General features: G+C 38.3%; 1 protein-coding gene across 1 annotated transcript in view; it reads right to left on the bottom strand.

The window, feature by feature from the left end:
* Positions 1-17,350: 17,350 nt before the first annotated feature.
* Positions 17,351-22,688, bottom strand: part of LOC147526444 (uncharacterized) — a 39,733-nt gene continuing 34,395 nt past the window's right edge. The window contains exons 10-12 of the mRNA XM_086629958.1: positions 20,251-20,437; positions 18,200-18,335; positions 17,351-17,450 (exon numbers count right to left, since the gene is read on the bottom strand). Coding sequence (XP_086486084.1) covers positions 17,351-17,450; positions 18,200-18,335; positions 20,251-20,437 — 423 coding nt within the window. The remainder of the gene's footprint in view (positions 17,451-18,199; positions 18,336-20,250; positions 20,438-22,688) is intronic.

Genomic DNA, 22,688 nt, shown 5'->3' with positions numbered 1-22,688 from the left:
GGGGCGGCCGGCACAGGGCGGCTGGGTCGTCCGTCCCCCCTCCCCCCGCCCCTCCGCCCCCCCCGCCCGGCTGAGGCGAGGGAGAGCTGACCCCCCGCCGCCGCTGCCCGTCCCGTCCCCGCCCCCCCCCCCCCAAGAGACAGCACATCTTAACTTGGATCATCTCGATCGGTATTGCGGGAAATAACTAATCCTCTTCTGTTCCAGCAATTTCAACAGCTGATATCAGTGTTGCAAAACCGTAAACACGCATATTTCATTGCACACCTGCGAGCGCACACCACGCTTCCAGGGCCTATAGCAGAAGGGAATGGGCGAGCTGACCCTCTCACGAGTGCAGCTCTTGCACCAAACTCGTTCATGCAGGCAAAAGTCTCGCATGAATTCTACCATCAGAATGCTAATGCCATTAGGTGACAATTTGGTATAACAAGAGAGCAAGCCCGCTCAATCGTACAATTGTGTACTAGCTGTCAAAATATGATCATGCCACCAATCCTCGTGGTTTACGCTCACAAGAACTTTGGCATACTCCTCTTATCAGACATATGTATTTTTGTCATCATGAGGTATTGAGCATGTTACTGGTATTCCTTAAAATCCTACTGGGCAACTGATCATAGAAACATGCACATGGTACTTTGGAAAATATGCTTTTAAAATAAGAAGAAGGAATGATAGATAAATCTCCCGAGATAATAGCTAAAGCGTTACAGGTGTTAAATTTCTTAAATTGATGAAAAGATGATCTAGCTCCAACAGCTAAACATTTTGGGATGGATAAAATGTCACACATGTCAAAATCAGGCACAGGCAGGGTTACAGCAAGTGGCTTTCCAACAACTGACTGAATTGGCTAAGAGGGCATTAAGACGTGTCCCTGATTTTTGGGACAGGGGAGGCTTCCTTTGCTTCCATTCAGCAGGGAGCACAGGAACCTTATGAACATTTCCTTGATCAGCTGCAAACAGCAGTTCAGAGACAAGTAGAAAATCCGGCTACTGCAGATGTCTTGCTATTCCAGTTAGCGATTGAAGATGCTAATGCAGACTGCCAGTGAGCAATTGATCCTGTTAGAAATCGGGCAAAAACGATTGCAGATTTAATAAAGGCATGTCAGAATGTGGGCTCGGAACACTATAAAGCAGAGATATTGGCAGCTAAATGTTTTGATCAACAGTAATCACTGACACGTTGGTGCATTTAATTCCTACTGGTGTCTTTGGGTTTATATCACAAGGATTATGTGCACTATTGCTGGGACGATCATCTACCACAGAATTAGGATTGTTTGTACTCCCAAGGGTAATTGATTCTGAGAAAAAAAAAACAAAACATTTGGACACAGAAAGTCACAGCTGCACAACCTCTTTTAACAGTAATCGTTAATGGGAAGGCTTTTTCTGGCCTAGTTGACACAGAGGCTGATGTATCTATAAATTCTGACTGGCTGCCCTCTTGGCCTCTGATACAAGCCCTGGCAGCTATGATTGGAGTAGGTGGAACACAGATCCCACAGCAGAGTGCACAGTTTTTGTTAGTAGTAGGCCCAGATAACAAAGAAGCTATTTTGAAACCATATGTTCTTGATGTCCCATGTACATTATGAGGTTGGGATTTGTTGAATCAGTGGAATATGAGGCTAACCACAAATTTTTAGCCCAGGTCACTGATGTTAAGCCCCGACTCAAGCTGGACTGGTTGACTGGCAAGCTGGTCTGGGTCAATCAGTGGCCATTAAAAGGTGAGTGGCTGGAGTGGGCTCAAAAATTAGTCAATGAACAGCTCAAATTAGGACATATAGTTCCCTCCACTACCCTGTGGAATACTCCAATATTTGTTATCCCAAAGAAATCAGGAAAATGGAGATTTATGTTAAAAGATTTAAGAGCTATTAATGCAATCATTTCACCAATAGGTGCATTACAACTGGGTGTACCAAATCCTACTATGATTCCAGAATGTTGGCATTTGATGGTGATTGATTTAAAAGATTGGGTTTTTTTACTTTTTTACTTTTTTACTTTTATTTATTAACACCCTAACGATTGTCCTAGATTTGCCTTTTCAGTTCCAGTGCTTAACAATGAACAACCCATGCAACAATATCATTGGATTGTACTGCCTCAAGGAATGATGAATAGTCCTACAGTTTGTCAATTGGTGGTAGATGATGCTCTCCGTCAGGTCAGACAGCAGATCAAGCTCAGCAGATTGTACGTGCCTGCCCTGACCGTCAATGTATTGTGCCTTCAAATACTCCAGCAGGAGTAAATCCAAAAGGTTTATGTGTCAATGAATTATGGCAAACTGATATTACTTATATTCAATCGTTTAATCGATCTAAATATGTGCATGTAACTGTTGATATGTTTTCTGCCTTTGTTGTTGCTACTGCTCACACTGGAGAAAACCATGGGAGTACCAAAGAAAATTGGGACAGACAATGGTCCAGTATAGTACGTTTTTACAGGATCAGGGAGTGACTCACACTACTGATATCCCTCATTTGCCTACGGAACAAGCTGTTATTGAATGAACTCATTTAACGTTAAAACAAATGCTTGATAAACAAAAAAGGGGGAACCTTCCGTATATTTCCCCACAAGAATCCTTAGACAAAGCTACATATGTTTTAAATTTTCTTAACTTGTCTGCTTCTAGGCAACATACTACGGCTGTGGATCATAATTTTAAACCCAGTGCCATTTTTGTAGAAAAACCAACGGTATATTATAAGAAACTGGGCTCAACTCATGGGATGGCCCTGTGCCTCTGCTTACACGGGGAAGAGGGTGTGCTTGTGTTCTCTTTCCCACAGGTCCATCCTGGTTACCCGCAAGAAACATAACGCCAACCAGGACTTTTGAAACTACAGACAGAGAAGGAGAGATTCAAGAATTAGCAGAGCAAGCAGAGATCATAAAAATGCCAAATGAGGAGAATGGTTCAAATGGACAGACTCGTAATAGAAGATTTCATGTTAATATATAAACTGGTTTTATGTTTCTCATTGTTTGGTATATTACGTGTGTGAAAGTTGCTTGTATATATGCTTTGTGTGTTTTTTCCGATCGGAAGGTGTATGGATTCCACCCGTAGCTACTGGAAGGAAAAGAATTGACTGGTATCAAATTAATGACAAAGAATTACAAACTGGACTTAGTTGTGAGCACATAACTTTGAAAAAGGAAGCTGGGAGGATTGTTGTTGAACAACATGTTGCGATTCGCAAAAGCCACTGTTGGCCAGCAGAGCACATACTGGGCAGCCTTGTTGCACGCACTGGCCACGCGTGCGGCAACGCCGTGTCAGTACCTTTGTCATGGACTCTGTTGAGGGTGTAAAAGGGATGGCTCAGAGCGGAGCAGAAGGAGGCTGCAGAGCACACTGTGTGGATAAACAGGGGACGCCCTGAAGGTGCTGTGCCTGCCTCCCTTCTCCATGATGACCCTGCTGATTGGCACCCTCCTGCTCGGCGGAATCTTGGGCGTAGTCGAGATGGTAAGACTCCCAGAAAGGGGAACAATATGCTAGTTACTGCTTCTGCAAGGCTGTACCAAAACAAAATGTTAGTAACTGCTTCTGCAGGGCTATAATAGAGCTTAGCAGGGTATTCCTTCGCATATAAGGGGAGATATATGTACTATAGAGACCTTAGGAATGTATTTACCTAACACCACCATGATCCTAAGTCATAGACACACCTGGAATAGGCGAAGCACGCATGCTTATGATAGCTAGTGTGATTCCAGAGCAGAATTTTGGGAACCAGATAAAATCATTGCAGCTTCTATATTTGCACCAGGAGTTGGAGTGGCACAGGCATTAACTACACTGAATAAGTTGAGTTGTTGGCTTTCAAAACAAACTGATGCTATAGCTTCCACTTTAGACATGCTACGCTGCAAAATTGAGCTACCATAGATTTTTTATTGCTAATGCATGGGCATGGTTGTGAGATACTAGAAGGAATGTGTTGTATGAACTTGTCTGATCACTCAGAATCAATTCATGAGACAATACAGAAATTGAAAGATTGGGTGAATGAATTTCAGGTTCATCAGGATTGGTTGGGTAGCTTGTTCAAGAGTTGGGGAATTAAAGGTTGGTTAAAGTCTTTAGTAAAAGCAGGCATTGTATTACTAGTAGTTCTTTTACGCATAGTAATAATCATCCCCTGCCTATTGTCATGCTTCCAATGGATGGTACAAAGTACGGTTCATCAGGTAATGGTCATAGAAAAACAAAAAAGGGGAATTGTGGAATCATACACACAGTTACAGTTGGTGTTTGACCTTGATGATTTAAGCCTGTGCTCTTTCTGAAGTTGGAAAACACTGATAAAGAGGATAGAAAAGAAAAGGGAGTGTGAGCAGCTGGCATGGGGAGTGTGAGAAGCCAGCGCAGGGAGTGTGAGAAGCTGACATGGGGAGTATGGGAAGATGATACAGAGTGTGTGAGAAAATGATGTTTAGTTTAGCAGGTGGAAAATAGCTTCTTTTTAGGCATAGCCAATAGTAAAGTTAAAATAGGTGCGTGCACTATTGTTTGTAACCAATCACAGCTGGGTGAGGGGTGCGTGGACACATCGTGGCTAGAGTAATAATCCATAAAAGCTGCCTGTATAACAATAATAAAGGTCACTCTGCTATCACATCTACGGAGTCCGTGCATTCAGCCGCCACAAAACATGACTTTTTAAATTCTACTTTTTATTGTTTACCTCTGACCTGAAGTCTCTGAAGCTGTGCTCCTGACAGATCTCAGTAGCTAATAATAAGTGCTGAAATTTCATGTCCAAACTTGATGCCAAAGTCAGTTTTCTATGAAATTTGCACAGCATCCTGTATCAAAGGATATACAGCTGCTATTCAGCTGTTATCTGAATGTCAGAATATGTTTTCAAATGTCTTCAAGCGTAGACCTTTATTCTCATTATTTCTCGCAACCAATCGTCATCTCAGCAAATCAGCACTTGGAGCTTTTCTTGTTTTATTTTTTCTTAAATTGCAGAACATTTAGATTGTCAAATGTGGGAAATCTTTTTTTTCCCATAATTATCTTCAGGAGCAACTAACATTTATTACTAATAATTTGCCAGGTCATTGGCAATAAGGCCTTCTTGATCCTTGAACAGCTTTGGTAGGAAGGTATTTTAGTTAACTTGTAGGTTAATTTTGGTTTAATGTTAGAAAATTTTTTCCAGGCAATGTAAGGAGATACTATCTGTGACATACACACATAGTAATTTTTATTTTCTCTCTTTTTCTTACTGTTTTCTTATGGTGTTACTACAAAAATGTATTTTTCATACTAGATTCTCTGCATGTAAATAATAAGTAGATTCTATGCTCCAAAGAGCATAAAATATAAATGGATTAGACAGACAAAAGGCAGTATTATCTCTACTTGAAAGATGGAAAAGTGAGAACACCTTTACAACTGGCTGTCCCTGAAATTTGATTTGGATTAAAGGAAATGCTCTGCAGTCTTTCTAATACCTATCTCCATACATTCCTTACACTCTACAAATAAGTACTCAGCTGGTCTTTCAGATGCGGTTGGTAGATATACTCCCTTGCTTGTTGTGAGCAGGATTCAATACCGTGATGAGAAACACACAAACCTTGAGATATCTGCTCTTAGTGTACCAAGAGAATGTCTTGTTCCCTGTCACACAAAATATTGCCTTTACTAAAGTTCTTCATCTTTTGGTACTACGCAATAACTTTTAAGTATTTTTTTTTTCATTGTCATGTGGTCAACTGTGGATTATTTGCTGCCTTGGCACCCTGGTTTGTAGGGTAATTTGTTGGGTTGCCTGGAAGCTTGCATAGGAATGAGAAATTTTTCTAATCTACAGGTGTGAAAGTCTTAATCTCATTTTGCACAGTGGAGAATATATGAGATTCATGCACTTGCTGCCATTAGTGAATTTTCTCCCTAGTGTTGTGCATGCTGATACATAATATTCTGTGGCTTTTTCAAGATGCTTTTTAATGCCTTCTTGTGCACTTCTTGTTCAAAGGTGAGCTAATGATGTCCTTCAGTCCCAGGAACTCAGCCAGGAGCTTCCTGTTGGCCTGAGCCTTTCCCTGCCAAAGGTCGTGTGCTGCTAGCCGTGTCTTGCTTCTTGGATATACCAGAACTGTGCCTCTAACAGCATGTCTAACTGCTGTTTAGGTTTGTAAAAACATTAGGATAGCATCAACTTTCTTCATTTTTTGAAGCACTTGCTGAAGCCCTTTCTGTATCTTTAGAAGATGAACTCCATCAAGGTTTTCCGCAGGAATGCACAGAGCCTGGAAAGATACTTGACTATCCCTGTAAATTGTTGAGCTGCTTTCATAACCGAGGGTTTGACTATTTGCTTAACAGCTTTCAAGATCTCACTGGGGTCCTGTAGGAGCCAATGTGTATCAAATATAAGGAAGTCAGCTCTCCTCAGCTTTGCATAGTTTGCTCAGGAGTTTTCAAAGTTCAGTTTTATGGTCTGATGTTTGTTGCCTGCTTTGAACTTTTTACAGTGTAGCACTTTTCCCAACCAAGGTTTGCATCAGAGAGATTTCAGGGTCTGAGCTAAGGCTTGAGCACCACTTATGGTTCCCGGCAGCCTTATCATTACCAGTTTATCTAGCTTGATATAACTGAATCTTTCTTAACAGCAGAAACAATGAGTCACTTGCTGTCAGATAAAACAGGTGTGTATCTTCAGTCGATTGCAGTGGATAATGGCTCCTCTGCTCCAGGATGCTGGGTCAGCATGCAGCTGTGTTTCATCAGATTCTCACCATGAGCAGGCTGCTCATCCACCTCAGCCAGAGTCTGTAATGCCCTGTCATTGTCAAGCTCTCTGTAAGGGTGCTTTGTGCAGTGACTCTTCTGGCATTCCTGCATATTTGTTTGTGCTTCTGTGAGGAGGAAAAAAAGAGTCTCAGTTACTGACTACACTTTGTCCATTTGGTGAGAATCCTTGATTCAAATCAAGATCCTTGATCTGAACTATTTTTGTGCTTGACAGAGAGAGGTGACTGTTCTCACTGTTCTTTCGTACTGAATGTATTCTGTGGGATTACCTTGCTTGCAGTGCCCTGTTGTGGGTGGAACTCCTGCACATCCACCCATTGCCATCAGCTTAAAGCAACAGTGCTTACTTTCACTTTCTTGTCTTATTTACAGCCTACATTTCTTCCCACGGATGGCCGCTAACATGATTTTTAAAAGCATCTGGCCATATTTCTCCACTCTGTTATTACTGCTTATTGATGCTGTTGGGATTATGCTTGCAATCCAGATAAAACTGGCGATGACCTAACAGTCTAACAGAGTAACTGCAAATAAGCAGTCTTTGCAGCAGTGTATGTACTCTCAATGCACGGGAAAGAGTGACTGTTGCATAAGTATGTAAACTTTTGTTTTACTAGCACAGGTGTTTACAATTGCAATGGTGTAGCAGTCTGGAATTCAGTTTTGCAGGGATTATGGGTATTTGTTTAGATTTCCAACCTGTGTAGAGGTAGAGGCCAGTTTGTCTTGTGTCTGGTAATATCTAAAGTCAAACAAGGGCAGATTTTCCGACCCCTGCTGTAACGACACTGTAAGAATCCTTCCTTCTCATTGGATGTTTGTGTATCCACGGTCAGTGTGTGTACTGCTGCTCTTTATTTAGTTAGTAGTGACTACCTAATAGAATTTTTTTTTCTTCTACTTTTGCACTGTAGTTTTTAGGCAGGATATTTTTCCTTTCAGCTTTCGTACTGTCTCTTTGACAATGGATTATAATGAATGTAGTTTCAACCGGGACTGCTTCTTGGGTTCCTGCAGACTGAGCTTTGAAACTTTTCTTCTGGTAGCTCTTACTGCTTCAATCCTTTCCCTCATGAGGTTGCTTTGCTATTTCCCTAAAGTGAGATTTCTTCTGTTGGCAAAATATAGACTGTTTTCAAACTTGATTGTGAACCACAACTTGTGGTATCTCTATCCTACGTAGAAACACAAAGTACTAGCTAGTATGCTGGCTCTTTCACGTGGTACTGTGCAGAGGCACACTGGACCTTGCTTCCAGCAGTCATACTGATGTGCAGAAACAGACTCCACAACTTGGAAAGTTGTAAAGTAGGTATGTTTATTGCAGCGCCGGGTGCACGGGGGATCGCTCCACCACAAACGTGCACACCCGCCGCAGCAGTTTTTCTTGTATTTATACAGACATACTCATCACCCCCTCCCCCAAAAGGGCAGTCTCTCCCTGGAGATCATTTCCATAGCCCCCGCCTCAGGATCCGCCTCAGGCTCCTCCTTGACACGCCTCCTGGTGGTCGTGGACAGGGGTCTTTGGGATGAAGGCTGTAGGTCTTCCTCGCTGTGTGTTTTCACTTCTTCCCTAAAACTCTAAAACTCTTGTTTTGGCTGGGCCTGTAGAGCCAAACCGTTTCCCTGGCCTTGAGTGGACACCTGGTTGTCTCCTACTTGTTATTGCTTGAAGACAAACGTTAGTTCTCGTTAGTCCTTATCTCTCCTCTTTGTCTGTTTTTCTCCCTACGGGTCACGAGTTACAATCTTGCCATCATTTATTTTGTCTCTCTTATGGGCCTTCTTTTCGGGTAGTTAGTGTTTCAAAGCAGGGATTAGAATTTGATAACTTCGAAGATTTCACAGAGCTATTTCACAGAGCTATGTATTTCACAGAGTCTTATGCCGTCTTATGCCTATTCATAGAAATAATAGCTAATATAGTCTTATGTAGTCTTATGCCTACTCCTATACCTATCCCCGTATCAATACAGCCTTGCATTGGCTGCACTGCTGCTTCCAGTAGTTATTACTAGCTCTAATGACTACTCCCTTGTGTGCTACAGATACACACTTAGAGATATACGCTTCCAGATCCATACTTTTCCCTTCATGAACATACAATCTCATCTCCAATTAGTTGCTCTATTTGTGTTTCAAAACCATCTTCACAGCAGTAACAGCAATTGTTTATTTGGAGAAGCAATTTCAGAACATTTACTTAATTAAGGTTTACTTTTTTTGTGAGCATTTTTTCAGTGCCCAGTTCACTGGGCCACCAGCAAGTGGTCTTTTTCCTCTGTAATTTGACAAACACATGCATGATGCCAAGTTTCCTTATAGGAAAGTCATTAGTTGTGCTTGCTGATCAGTGGCAAATAATAACATTTTCAATGTAAAATGCAGTTGTATAGGAACATCAAAGACCTGGCCTCTGGCTTGGTATGGGTCCTAGACCAAAATGCCCAGAGCCTCAGTAGTTATAATTTGTTCCCACTGAAAAGAATTATTTTGTTTCACGTAAGTGAAGAGTTCAGAACAAGCTGAGCACAGTTTTCCCTGTATGGTGTACTGACTCCTCTGGCCTTCTGGTCTGGTGAGAAGTCTGAGGAAGAGGGTGCCAGAGCAGAGCATCCACTGTTTTTTCTGCAAAAGGGCTCCAGATGTGCAGAAAAGCAAATCAGACTTCATTGACAGGCAGGAGCAACCTGGGAGAAGTAGTTGCCTGTGGAGTTTTTAATTGCTGCCCTGGGAAACTGTCCTTCTTCCGAACAGATAATTTTCTTATTTCTGCCCTTGTGAAGAAAAACATCTTAATTGTCAGAACAGTCCCACGGCAGCTAAGAAGTAGCAAAATAACTGGATGTCCCAGTTTTAGCTGGGACCAGGTTAGCTGGAAGAGCTAGTAGCTCTTTTTAGTAGCTAGAAGAGCTCCGTGTTTTGTTTACTCAGAGGCTCACTCTGAGAAGAATGTTGATAGCAAGTTGATGTTTGTGGTTGGACGTGAAACTCCAAGGACTTTTCAGTGTGCCGGAGTGCAGAAGCACGGCGGGATAAAGGGGGAGCATAGTTGGGACAAGGGGGACACGATTCCCCTTGTGATTTGTGGTGGAACTTACGACTGAGGGCCAAACTGGCCAATTAGTATTCCATATCATGCAGCGTCATGCCCAGTATAAAAGTGAGGCTCAGGCAGGAAGAAGGGCTTTTGCGCTTTGGCTCTTTCGCCGCTTTTGCTCTTTTGCGCTTGCTGCGCTTTGCTCTATTGTTTTTCTTTCTTTTTCCTCTCTCTCCCAGTACTCCCACTCTCGGAGTACTCTCTCTCTCTCTCTCTCTGCCCCTCTCTATTTCGGGGCCTCGCGTTCGTCCGGGATTGCAGCTTCGAGACGAGACGGGCTTCGCATACGAGGGGGTGGTGAGCATCCACACTGTGTATTAAATCATCTGTATTAAATTGTTCTTATCTCAAGCCACGGGTTTCCCGTTTCTCCTTTAATTCTCTCCCTCATTCCTGGGGGTGGGGGAGGGGGAGTGACCGGCTGTGTGTGGGATTCGACCTAACCCACGACACCAGCTAATATTGGGTCTGAGTACAATCATCTGTCATCATATTATTTTAAAATACCCATTGCTGTGGCAACTGGAGAGCAGTGAACAGTTGTTCTCATCCTGTATCAGGAAATTTACTTTTTGTTTGCGAAAATGAAGATTGAAGTAGTGGACTGAATTTGCTGAAACTGCATAGTACCTCTGCTGAAGTTCTGAGGGCAGCTACAAGTTCAGCAGCTATTCTGTACCTGTGGAATTATAGCAGTTTATCATGCTTTGCATTTTATCTTTTGAGGTTAGCTTTAAAAGAAAGAATATTTAGCTAAAGACTTCATAATTTTGCTAAAAATGTTATCTGTCTTCCTATTTCAGAATTTGGAGCAATGACAGTATTTAGAGAAAAATCCCAGCCTAAATGCAACAGAAGATTTAAAAAACAAAAGCAGTAATTGATTGTTTATCCCTTAGTATTTACTCAAAATTAATAAATTTACTTCTCATTAATCACAGTTCAAATTTTGTTTTTCATTCCTAGATGGGACAAAGGCAAGTACGTTCAAAATTTCTTGCAGAATATCCTTCCTCCAAATGCTTGTCTCAGATAATTTTCATTTAGAAATGTAGAAATTAATTTATACTTTAAATATTCAAATATTTTTGAAGTGTGAAAAGGTTTACCTTTTATTTTTTACTGAAATATATCTTCTAAATTGGGTTTTCAAACATTTTTTATAAATCACAGTATCTGCAGTTTGTTGTAATGAAAATAAGACATTTCAGCTGGTGCTAGAGAACAGCTGTTTTCAGCAATGTAAAATTAAGAAAATACTAAGTTAAAAATTATAAAAATAGGTATGATGTTATATGTTGCTACAACTGACATAACATAATATAATATAATTAATATAACATAACATAACATAACATAGCGTAACATAACATAGCATAGCATAACCTAACCTAATATAATATAATATAATATAATATAATATAATATAATATAATATAATATAATATAATATAATATAATATAATATAATATAATATAATATAATATAATATAATATAATATAATATAATATATAATACTGAAAAAATACCAAATATAGCTGTCTCAGAGTATTAAGAAATCACTTCAGGTCTTTTTTCCTGTGTACTTTCATTAACAGGAGACCTTGTCCTAAGTAATGAAACCTTCAGATGAAAGCAACTCTTTTTTTTTTCCTGAAAAAAAAAGGAAAAGTTTTCCTGGCTCTGTCAGCATGAGAATTTTTTTCTTACAAAATATCTAGCTTGGCTGGCATAAATTGCCCTTGAGAAGATCATCTTGAATAAGTGATGTCAAATTGTACATGCTGCTGAAATCTTTCCCCTCCACTCATAAAATTAGCGTGTTATTTTGTGAATGGGCATAATGCCAACGAAGGGAATGAGCATAAGTGTTCATATGTCAGCAGTCTGGCTGTTAGACAGTGAGAGTTCTGTCCTGGAGTGCTGCAATGTTTTCAACTTTGGCTAATGTGAATCTCATCATTGCTGTAGTTGAAAGGTGGATTAACTCTGGAAAATTCAAAAACATTTTCCACTAAAATGACTTTCAGCTTCTGGTAATGAGATGCCAGGTTGTCAGGGAAAGAAAGGGAAAAACTAACCCCAACACTTTTATCCTTCAGAAACATACTACAAAAGGAATTACGCACTTCGCAACAATGGTTTTGCAGCCTCAAAGTGCTTCCTGCAAAATAGCTCAACCTTTGTGGAAAATACCTTGGTGACCTTCTGTGGCTTTCCCTCTGCAGATTCTTGTACATATTTTCTGCTGAACAGGGGAGAAAATAAGCTCAATTTGAAGTGCAGCAAACCATCTGAATAAATCATGCTTCAAGTACATGACCCAATTTCTTCTCAGCAGAATATTATACTCTGCTAATGGAAGTGTTCTGGTTTCAATATAGTTAGCTTTTTCCTGGCAGTGAAAAGAAAACCTTGAATGCAGGTCCATCTAGCAATGATGACTTCAATGCAAACAAATGAGCCATGGTGAAATACTGGCAATACAGTGATTGCATAGCTGTGCTGATCCCTTGCTGACATGAGGCAGCAATGAAGCATCAAGCCCCAGTTTCACCTTCCATGTGTTCTTTTGAAGGAATTACAACTAAAGTTAAAATGAGACCAAAACTTAGATTCCAAAGGGAAACTTTATTTGAAGTTTTATATCTAAACACCTTTGGACAAATCTTGATTTGGAGATGTCATGGCTGACTACTCTGGTACTCAAAATACTCTGACTACTCTGGTTAACTCAAAATTCTGTTCTGTTTTGTAGCAAAATATCTACATCTGTTCGGTTCGGTGGTGGTTTTGTTTGTTTGTTTATTTGTTTTCCTCCCCTTAATTTAAATTGTATCATCTAAGGTGTGTCTAATTTCTGGGGGCTGTTATTTCGTGGTTCTTCAGGAATATATCCAACCTAAGTTATTGAGTTCCCATTTGGAGTGTTGTAAATATAAACATAATTGCATTCTGTTGACATTACTGAAATAACTTGAAGATTGGAAAATGTAGTACTCCATGTTCTTTCAAGCAAAGAATGTATTTCTTTGTTAGTCCCATGGAAAGGCCAAGAAGGACTTTGATTTCTCAGGGCAGAAGTAGAGTTTTCCATATGATCATTTTTTTCTCACTGTTCTCTCAACATATTTTCATTTGAAGATAAAGGTAAAGCTGTCAGCAGTCATTTAAATGATATCAACTTATTTTACATTAGAAAAAATGAGAAATTATTACACAATTCTTCTGTCTCATAAAATGTGGCATTTTAACATGTGTCTGTTCCTCAAGTGAGGATGGCAAAAAGCACATAGGAGTAAAAAGAGTTAATCTGTGACAGTTTTTGCAGTTTGTTGTGTCAACTGGAGATAGGATGCATTAACAGCGAATATAACATTGCAGTGCAAGGCCAGTGTGTCCTTGGACGTTTTTGCTTAACAAACTTAATATTGATTAACAAGTTCTTGTGTTGTCTGTTGATACTCTGGGTATCACCAGAAGTGTTTCAGTTGATTTTCTTTTTTTTTTTCAAACAACCAAGCACTTCTATTTATGCTTTTTGTGTTATAGAAATGATTTCTAGGTTATGTTACAGGTTAACTGTCATAAATCCAAGAAATCTGAGAAGTCTTACACTGAAAAATTACTAAACATGAGGTTTTCTTAAACTATCTTTTATAAACTACAGACAAAATGATACTGAGAAAATAGTTTCATTAGTTTGCATCAAGACTCAATTCTAACCCGTTTTAAACCCACAACTTTTTGTTTCAACCTCTAATTATGTGTGCTCTAGTCTAGCTTGAAAGGCATGCTCTTGCCTTTGTGACTTGTGACTTTGCCTTGTAACTCTGAAAGTCACAAATGTAATCAGCAGAATGCAAACTGATGTTGCAGATACAATTCTGTAAAGTGCTAAGCACCATAGGTATGATCCTAATTAAACATTCATATGTTTAACTTTAAGAGAGAGAAGAATGAGACCATCTATTTGACTAGTGGGATTGGAGTATTCTGCAGACTTCACATTTGAGCCCGCAGATAAATGAAAGTTTTTTTTTGCTGTTGAAAAACTGCAATTTCTCTATCAGATCACTTTATCCAGTGCCTTACCCTTTACCTGCCCAAGAGATCCAGGTTTTTCTAGGTTCTTCCACAAAGGCCTTACCCAAAACATCTTCATCACTTGTCTCTGCACTTGGTGTACGGTAATTATAAAAGGCATTTAGATTAGCTCAGGATAGTGGAGGGTAAAGTGAGCAATCTGGGTACCCTTTTGTTACTTTCTCTCCTACCTTCAGGAGACATTATTGCATGACTAAAGAAGTGGCCGGAAGAGACGTATTAGTGCTTCATTACAAAATATACCATCTGGCTGTGTTGTGGAAAGGATGTAGAGTTAACAATCCCACTTTGATTTTTTTTTTTTCTAAAAAGGAATGGCTGACATTATGACCATGACTAACATTTGTTCTATAGTCGTATGTATTCCAAGCTAAGTAAACTATATCTTGTACTAGAAGTATTGTACAAGAATTGATGTGAATAGCCGTTAAGAATAATGATAAAATCACCTATGGTAACTAGGACTGAGATCTTGCTAATTCCTCTGCTGTCAACTTTTGTGCTATCGATACATATGGAGGAATAATCTCAGTATATTTTTCAAAGTACTTTTTGTCCTGGTAAAAACAGGATGAGATGAAGTGTGTTACGAAAATGACAGAATGGCAGCCTACCTCCTTGGGGACCACAGTTACTTCAAAGGAAAATTAGAACAGCCCATAGCCTCAATTTTCTTGAGTTAAAAACTAGGTAATTCCAAAGCCTGATAGGTTTGGGGTTTTTTTTAATAATTTAAAATTTTCAAAATTTTTCAAAGTTTATGGTCATTTTAGAAATGATGTTTACTACACCTCAGTATTTTATTTGATTTGGAAGTATAAAATCGTAAAAAAGAAAGACAAATCAAGTCCATCAAAGAAAAATATTTCAATAAACTCTGCTGATATACTACCCAGTTAAGCACAGCCCCAAGAAGTCTGCTGTGTAAATACATAGTTTTACAACACAAGTAAGATTTGATCTGTACAGATATACACTTGAGGCATTTTTGACTTTCACCAAAATAGGAGAAAGAGCATACATTTTAAAGTATTCTTTTTTTTTTCTTACAACACTGAATAAAGCAATTGTTACCAAATTTCTATGGTAACATTAACATATTTTGGAAATTACTGCAATTATGGTGGAAAATAATTCTAATTTATAAAGACATAGGAAGACAAAAATTTAGTGAGACAATAAAAGAAAAGACCCTGTCCCGTAACTTTTACTCACATTGAACAGCTAATTTCTTTTTCCACCTTGCTATTGGGGTTACTGAATCCTTCATCGCTGTCAGTTCCACATATATTATCACGTGTCTTCAAAGATTTATAAAACCAAGACATTTGGTGATTGTGTGATTCTGAGGATGGCTGCAAGTGCACTTGATAAAGGGAAAAAAGTTCCTTCCAACTGAAGGAACAAATGGGTCTCAGAGAGATGTCTGTTCAGAGCATAAGGAGATTACCACAAGGTGATCAATCCTCTTATGGACCCCACTCTGTTCATTTAAATATTTGTTGAGTTGTTATTTTTGTTGGTTTTGGTTTGTTGTGTGGTTCGTTGTTTGTTTGTTTGTTTTTAATGGGAAGCACATTCATTCTGTTTCATTTTGTTGGCATTTCTTTTACCTATTACTTGTTTTTTTGCTTCCTATCTCTGAACTGTCCATCTGAGTTGGATAGTTGTTCTTTAGGAAATGTTAACAGTTATTAATCTCAACATTTATACTTGACTCATATGTGTTATTTTCCCCCATGTGGAAAAGACTAAGAAAAATAACTAGTTTATATCTAAGTCATTACTTTCCTCAGAGTTATAGCAGAAATGTGAATTTAATTTCTGAACATGAAAATTTCAAAATAGTAACAGTAAACGTAGAATATTACTATGATGACTGCTTGTTTTCAAATATGGTTATACATTCTACCTCAGAGCACAGATTTACACAAAGTAAGTGTGTAAATGATATATGATATGTGATATGTTAAACATATTTGGGGTTGGGTTCCTGCTTTCGGAAATTGCTTAAACTGTTTAACTAACCATTGTTATTTTTGAATTAAATCACTCAAAACACTGTAGCAAACCGTTTGGACTATTGACAGCTTTCTTTGACGTAGTATTGCTTCAAGCATCTAAAGCTAATGAATTGGTCTCATGAAAATATAGATTTGTGGTAGCTAAGGGAGTACCACTTGCTTTTTAGCTTTTTATGGCATTGCAATCAATATTTCCCAGGATAATAATAAGAGCAAGCAAGTAGTTGAGGTTCTAGTGTGTTCAAATGATCTCAAGTTCTAATGACCATGATAAGAAGACCAAGTATCAAAGGCTTGTAATGAAATCTTACAAACTGTCATATTTTTTTGTCTCTATTGGGTGCATATTCTTTTCCTTTTTGTACTTTGCTGATGCATTAAATTGTGAATTTCTTAGGATGAGATATTTACTCAGCACATGACTTTAGTAAATAAATGGAACTAACCTTTGTTATTTTACTTGAACTAGTATTTTGGGAAGCTTGGAAACGGAATAGTAAGATTTATTCATGGGAGGAATTATTTTAATGTTAGACAATAATGTCAAACACTATGTACATGATCAGCTGTAAGAACCAAAGATGTCTAACCCCAATATACCTGATGAAGATTTATGGGGCTCGTTCTTACTGCTAACTTTGGAGAAAACAGTGTCTTTGATTCTTGAATTGATTTCTCTCCACAAATATGGAGTGTTATGATGGCAGACAGCCAAATCCAAACCACGTTAAAATTAAAATTTATGTTAATATAGAACATACAAGAACAAAGGTATTAATCCAAATCATACAAATTTATTCCATTCCCCCAGGCATTATGTAATGGTATGTAGCTGCTAGCCTTTCAGTCAGTCTAGCCTGTCCCAAACTTAACCCCTGCATCATCTAGAAACTTAAAGGCAAAACCATATACGAAACTTCTCTATGGAAAAGCAGAAGTCTTTGCAAAGGGTACATTTGCAAAAAAAAAGGGATGCATGTATAAAACATCAGGAAGTACAAAATATATATTGAAATACAGTGCTTTCTCTTTTTTCTGCATCAGACAAATGTTGATGTCAGTTCACTGCTGTAAAACAGACTCTATGCATGATCTGAGTTGAAGCAAAAATATAAATTAAAGACAACTACAAAGAAGGCAACATTGCTTTATGTTTATTTACTAATGCTTACAAAAGTTGCCTGTGTATAGCAATGCTAAAGATTACCTGCTGCTAGAGGGTCTTTTGAGATTAACCATGAGACATAGCACAGAATTTTTAATGGAAAACAGAGATTGAGGAGGGAAAAAAAAGAGATTTCTTCTCACATCCGTGTCTCCTCCAGTGGTCTGTTCATGAAATCTTGGATTGCCTGGTGTAGGGGTAGCCATTTATTAATAGAAGCTTTCAAAGCTGTAATCCACCTAGAAGAAATCAAAGACCAACAACGTTCTCTGATCAAGTCCTATGCATGCATTTTATATTCTTTGAAACACGCCTTTTATAAATGGTGTTTGTAGAGCTGTGTTACTATGTGTGCTGATAGTAAGTGGATTGGAGAGAGGCAGGAGGTGGAGGAGCTGACTATAACAGCACCATATCTTAACACTGATTTCTAACATACTGAAAAGCTTTCTCCTTTGTTCATTAAATTAAAACCCAAATCCTGTAATTAGTAGGCTTTAGGCAAGAAGAAGTTCCACTGACAGACATGGAATTTGGCTGGATTATGATAAGGGAATTCACCTTCAGAATGTGATTTCATAGGCTAATTTTATTTTTTAATTCTAACGGTCATTATTGGAAGTAAATCATTCTTAGGAATGAGGAGGATATACTTTCCATTATTTCTAATGAGAAGTACCATAGCTTTTCTGTTTAGTGTCATCACCCACATATTATTGTGAAGGGCACCTTGTCCAGTTTTCTCTCTGGACTTCTGCAAGCCAGCCTTGCTGTAGTTCCAGCATTGACAAGAGCAGAACTTATGGCTCACATGTGCCATCACATTTTACCACAGTTTGACTAAAGCTACAATTAAAGGTAAATTTTGGGGAACAAGTGAAAACAGAAAGAAAAGTTGTCACTACATCTTCCCAAGCTACCGTGTTCCCACTTTCCTGAAGACTGGCAAATAGAACTGAAAAAAACCCCAAACAACAGCTTGGTTTACCTTTTGTTTTCATTCACATTCTCTGCACATAAGTAGAAAGTTTTAAATTCTTCAGATGGAGGTTTGAGTTCAATTACAGATCTTTTGGAGCCCAGAGACTGTTCACTCACAATATATCCCTGTAGGTAAAGGCCACCTGGATGTAATAAAATATTATGCATCACATATATTGCAGATACCATTTATGAAATTATTGCTAATTACAAGCATACCAACAATTCTTGCAAACTGGATGTTCAGATGCTTTGTGTTGGGTTTTTCAACAGAGTTGTACAGAACATACAAATAAAATCTTTTAAAATGTGAAAGTTCAGGGTTTGTTTGTTTGTTTGTTTGTTTGTTTGTTTTTCCTGCAAATTGATTTGAAAACAGTGTAAAAATGCTTCCTGTCCAGCAAATAACTAGCGGTATAGTTTTATTGAGCTTGTCATTAAATAAGAACTCGTAAAATATTTTTTCTAACTTTTGATGTTCTTTTTCTTTCCTTTAAAAAATAAAGAGATACAAATCTCAACATTAAAAAAAATCCTAGATTCAGCATTGGTTCCCCTTGCTGCCATTAGTAACTGGATCATTGTAGGCCACACCAGCCAGCTGTGAAGGAAAGGCAGTAGAAAGAATTTGGTCTTCGTGACATTTTGATTTTAGCTAGTGGTTTTTTTTTTTTTTCCCCAGAAGTTACATCACTACAACAATGTATATGTTCACTTTATAGATACATGTTGAACAGCCAAAAAGACCTGTGGAGCTGATTGATAAACTGCAGCTGGATGTTCCTGTATTGTCTTCAGGGTCTGTATTGGTTTTGGCTCTCACATTTAGTGACAAGAGCATCCAATTAATGCTGTAACATTGAAAAATGATATGAACAAGTAGTGAAATTGGAAAAAACAATAGTGATAACAAGAGAGCAAACACTACCATATACAAGAATTTGTATGTAGTAGAATATTTATAAAACAAAGTGACATATTTAGCAGTAGGAGCATAGGTTTGGATGTCATAAACATATAACACTTAATTTTTGCTTTTCTACTAATTCCTTGCAGAGGTCTGGGCAAGCCTTAGCTTTGGTTTCATGTAGAGAGGAAATCACTGGTCGTTTCTTATGTATGGTGTTTGGCAGATTAAAAGTGCTATGTAAATGATATAGACTGTAAAGTGGAATTCCTCTTGCCCGATCATGTGGAAAACAGCATAAGCTCTAAGAAAAGTTTTCTCTTCTGAACTGAAAGCTCATCAATAAGCAAAAGTACAACCACATTTTTCTTTCTGATTTTTCTGTCTGTCAGCTTTCTTAGCACAGAGAGGGTGCATTTACAGGTCCTCAACCTGTAAATGTCGAGAGGTGCCCCTCTCCCTTGGGCAGCTTTTAAGAAAGTTGTGGGTTTTTTTTTTTTTTAGGTTCTCCTCAGTGTCTGAAACACAGCTTCTCTACTTGCAATTGACTCTGGCAGCCTCATGTTGCTGCCTTCGGAGTGGCCAGACACCCTCTTCTGATATGGGGAGAACTGCTAGATGGCAGCTTCAGCTGCAAATGACCGTGGCCACGCTCTGGAGCACCAATATCTGCTGGAGTGGGGAAGTTCTGCCTGTCAATGGGTAAAATAGCTTTGGCAAGGCCATGTGAAAACGTGGTAGAGGCAGAGAAACCAGTCTGAGTTTATGATGTGCCCCCCTCCAAGGATGCTACCTAACAAACAGGAGTCGACAGCTTTCAGCAGACTGCCATCAGTGGGACTGGCTCAAGTCACTGTGAAGTGCTTTGGAAGGGCGGATCTTGTTGCTGATATTTTCTCCTGAAGTAATGTGCACAGGTCTTGACTAGCCCCATTCCAGAAAAAAAAAATTCAGACCATGGGAGGAAAAGGAGTGGAATAAGGTGGCTATTTTATGAAAAGAGATTGAGTCTGGTCTTCCTTCACTCACCTTCACAGAACACAGTGAGTTTGTGGATAAGAATCTCTTGTTAATGGTAAAAATTCTACTTGGAAATGGCTGTGAAAACTTTCTGCTTTAACAATCGATTAAAATCCAGCAGCTGTCCCTACCTTGGGCAGGTGTAGAACGGAGAGTGGCATAAAAGTACAAACAGCCATCTTTCAGAACACAGTAGTGTTGAATCCAGATGTCTTTGCTTCTGTCCAGCTGGTGGAGGAGTCCCAGGCACTCTGGGTTTTTGATAGCCAACGGTGGAAGCGTAGTGTTATGCAGTGTGACATCTACCCACACATGGTTCTGTAAAGTAAACATGTAAGTAATGTAATGTAATGTAAAGTAAGAAAAGTTCTGGTAAGAAATTAAAGAAGACTTGCTAGTATGAAAAGACATAAGGTCTAGTGCCCTGCTAGGAAATTAGCTTTTGTTGTGAAAAAAATTTGAAAAGTCAATGCTGAAAATGCAAACAGAAAAACCTATATTTGATGGCAAATAGTGACCAACTTTCTTCTTACAATAGTAACTTGTCTTTTCTGCGTCTGTTTTGTTTTTCGGTACAAGTTTTGCTATAAGAACAGGATTATTTCAGAACTGTGTAAAGAAGCTTTTTTATTTTTAAAAAAAGTCTTGCTGATTGCCTGACTTCAGGAGTCTTTACTGTGTGTAATCTGGCAAAGCAAGGTTCACTATCTACCTTGTGGGTTCCAGAGAAATTGTGGTGGTGTCTAAGGCCAGAATACCGCACTCAGACTCAGATGAAAGCGCTTACCACACACAAAATGTTTAAGGATGCCTTCCCATCCCTTTCTGGAAAGCAAAGTCTTTTTCATTACTAAAATTATCCTATTGTTGTTTACAGGTGAAGAAAAACTCAACCCATGACACATTGCCATTGTATAAGCTATTTGTATGATAAAAGAATCCGAAAAGAAAATCAGGAAAAAATAAACAGTTGTTTAATAAGACCAAGTACTCTAATGTGAGATTAAAACATTTCTTCTTTTCATATAAATCTGAGAGGTGTTAGGAACTCGGCCTCTCCTAGTGTATTTTGCTTATCTGCAATATATTTCAAACTCTACATCAACCAGCATCACTGTAATTTCAAATCCATGGGGAGAATGTGTGCAATATCAATAGCATCCTGATTGTTTCCATAGGGGTTTTCTTTTTCTCTTGCTTATGACATTTCTTTAGTATCCTTGACAAAGTAATGTGGGAAAAAATGACCTGGCACAATATAGCTATGTTCTTTGTCATGATTTGGAAACCTGCTAAGACTTATTGAAGCAAAGTGCAGAAGAGGACTTCAGCGATACTAGGTGTATTCATAAAATAGTTAACCTTATAGATGCATTAAGACAACACTGTGTCAGTATATTGGTCTGTTAAATCATTGTGTTGTGAGCCCTATTGTAACACATCATTGCTAAAAGTCTGTAACAAACAGTAAAGCAAGCAAAAAAGAATGAAAATGTAAACTTTTTCTATTCAACTGAATGGAAGGTCCAGTTGGAAGGAAAGAAGAGATGTAGTGTTCATTAATAACAGAGGTTAGGCAATAAAAGCGATATATTAAATCAAACATTTATTTCAGAAAAGGATATTGTTTGCTCAAAGACAAAACTGAAAAAGATAAAGCAGTCAAAATAAGATGCAATAGCGTGGAAAGAAGCCAACTTACTGTGTTCTTAGTGAGTGAATGCATGAGAGATCTTTCTGTTTATATATTGGAACTTTTTATCCAACAAGTTATTTTTGCATGTTAGACTAAGGAATGACTCTTTTGATGTGTTTTCTTTTGTGTATGTATGCCTTTACCTTCATTTTTGGCTCAGGCTATTTTTTTTTTCTGCTAGGATGCACATTTTAAATTTTTTGATTTATTTTTGCTTTTTTCAGGTATGTGGATTCTTTTGTATTCTTTTAAGAAACACTTCCAGGTAGAATATACTTGGAAACAAATTTGGTTTTGCACTTACAATCTCATCTGAAAGCTGAAGCCAAAGGAAATATATGTTTGATCAATTTTACTTCAGTGGAAAAGGAATTAAAGTAACAATAAACACCTCCTTTTACTTTTTGGAAACCCATTACTAGAGCACACTGCTAGAGGAGTCACTCATGTGCCCTGGGTTTAGAGAAGGAGGAAAGTAATTTTTTTTCTTTTTAAAATGTTTTTCCCCACTGTATTAATGCAGGTTAGCATTTGTAATTTGCAATTTTCTTTTTTTTTTATTGATGATTTTATTACATCTGCAAAAAGGGTAGACTTTGAGACTTACTCAAAAGTGTTTAAGCCTTATATTCTTTCTGCTAAAAAACAATTTGGTTCAATACCTAAACTATTTTAAAAAAAAGATTTTACAGATCAACAGCATATTTTCATAAAGGCCATCTGCCTATAGGAGGAAAGAATAAGAGTCAAGGGGCCAGGAAATGGCAGGCTAAAGTGGCCTTGACCCCTCTGCTTTGAAACCTGGAAGTACTAAAATTAGCTTTGCAATTCCCATTTCAGGGATGAGTCAGGGACTATTCATACTAAATTATT

The sequence above is a fragment of the Tauraco erythrolophus genome, chromosome Z, assembly GCF_009769465.1.
Source record: "Tauraco erythrolophus isolate bTauEry1 chromosome Z, bTauEry1.pri, whole genome shotgun sequence".
Classification (NCBI taxonomy): domain Eukaryota; kingdom Metazoa; phylum Chordata; class Aves; order Musophagiformes; family Musophagidae; genus Tauraco; species Tauraco erythrolophus.
The sequence above is the reverse complement of the archived record's forward strand: the minus strand, read 5'-3'. Positions and strand labels throughout refer to the sequence as shown.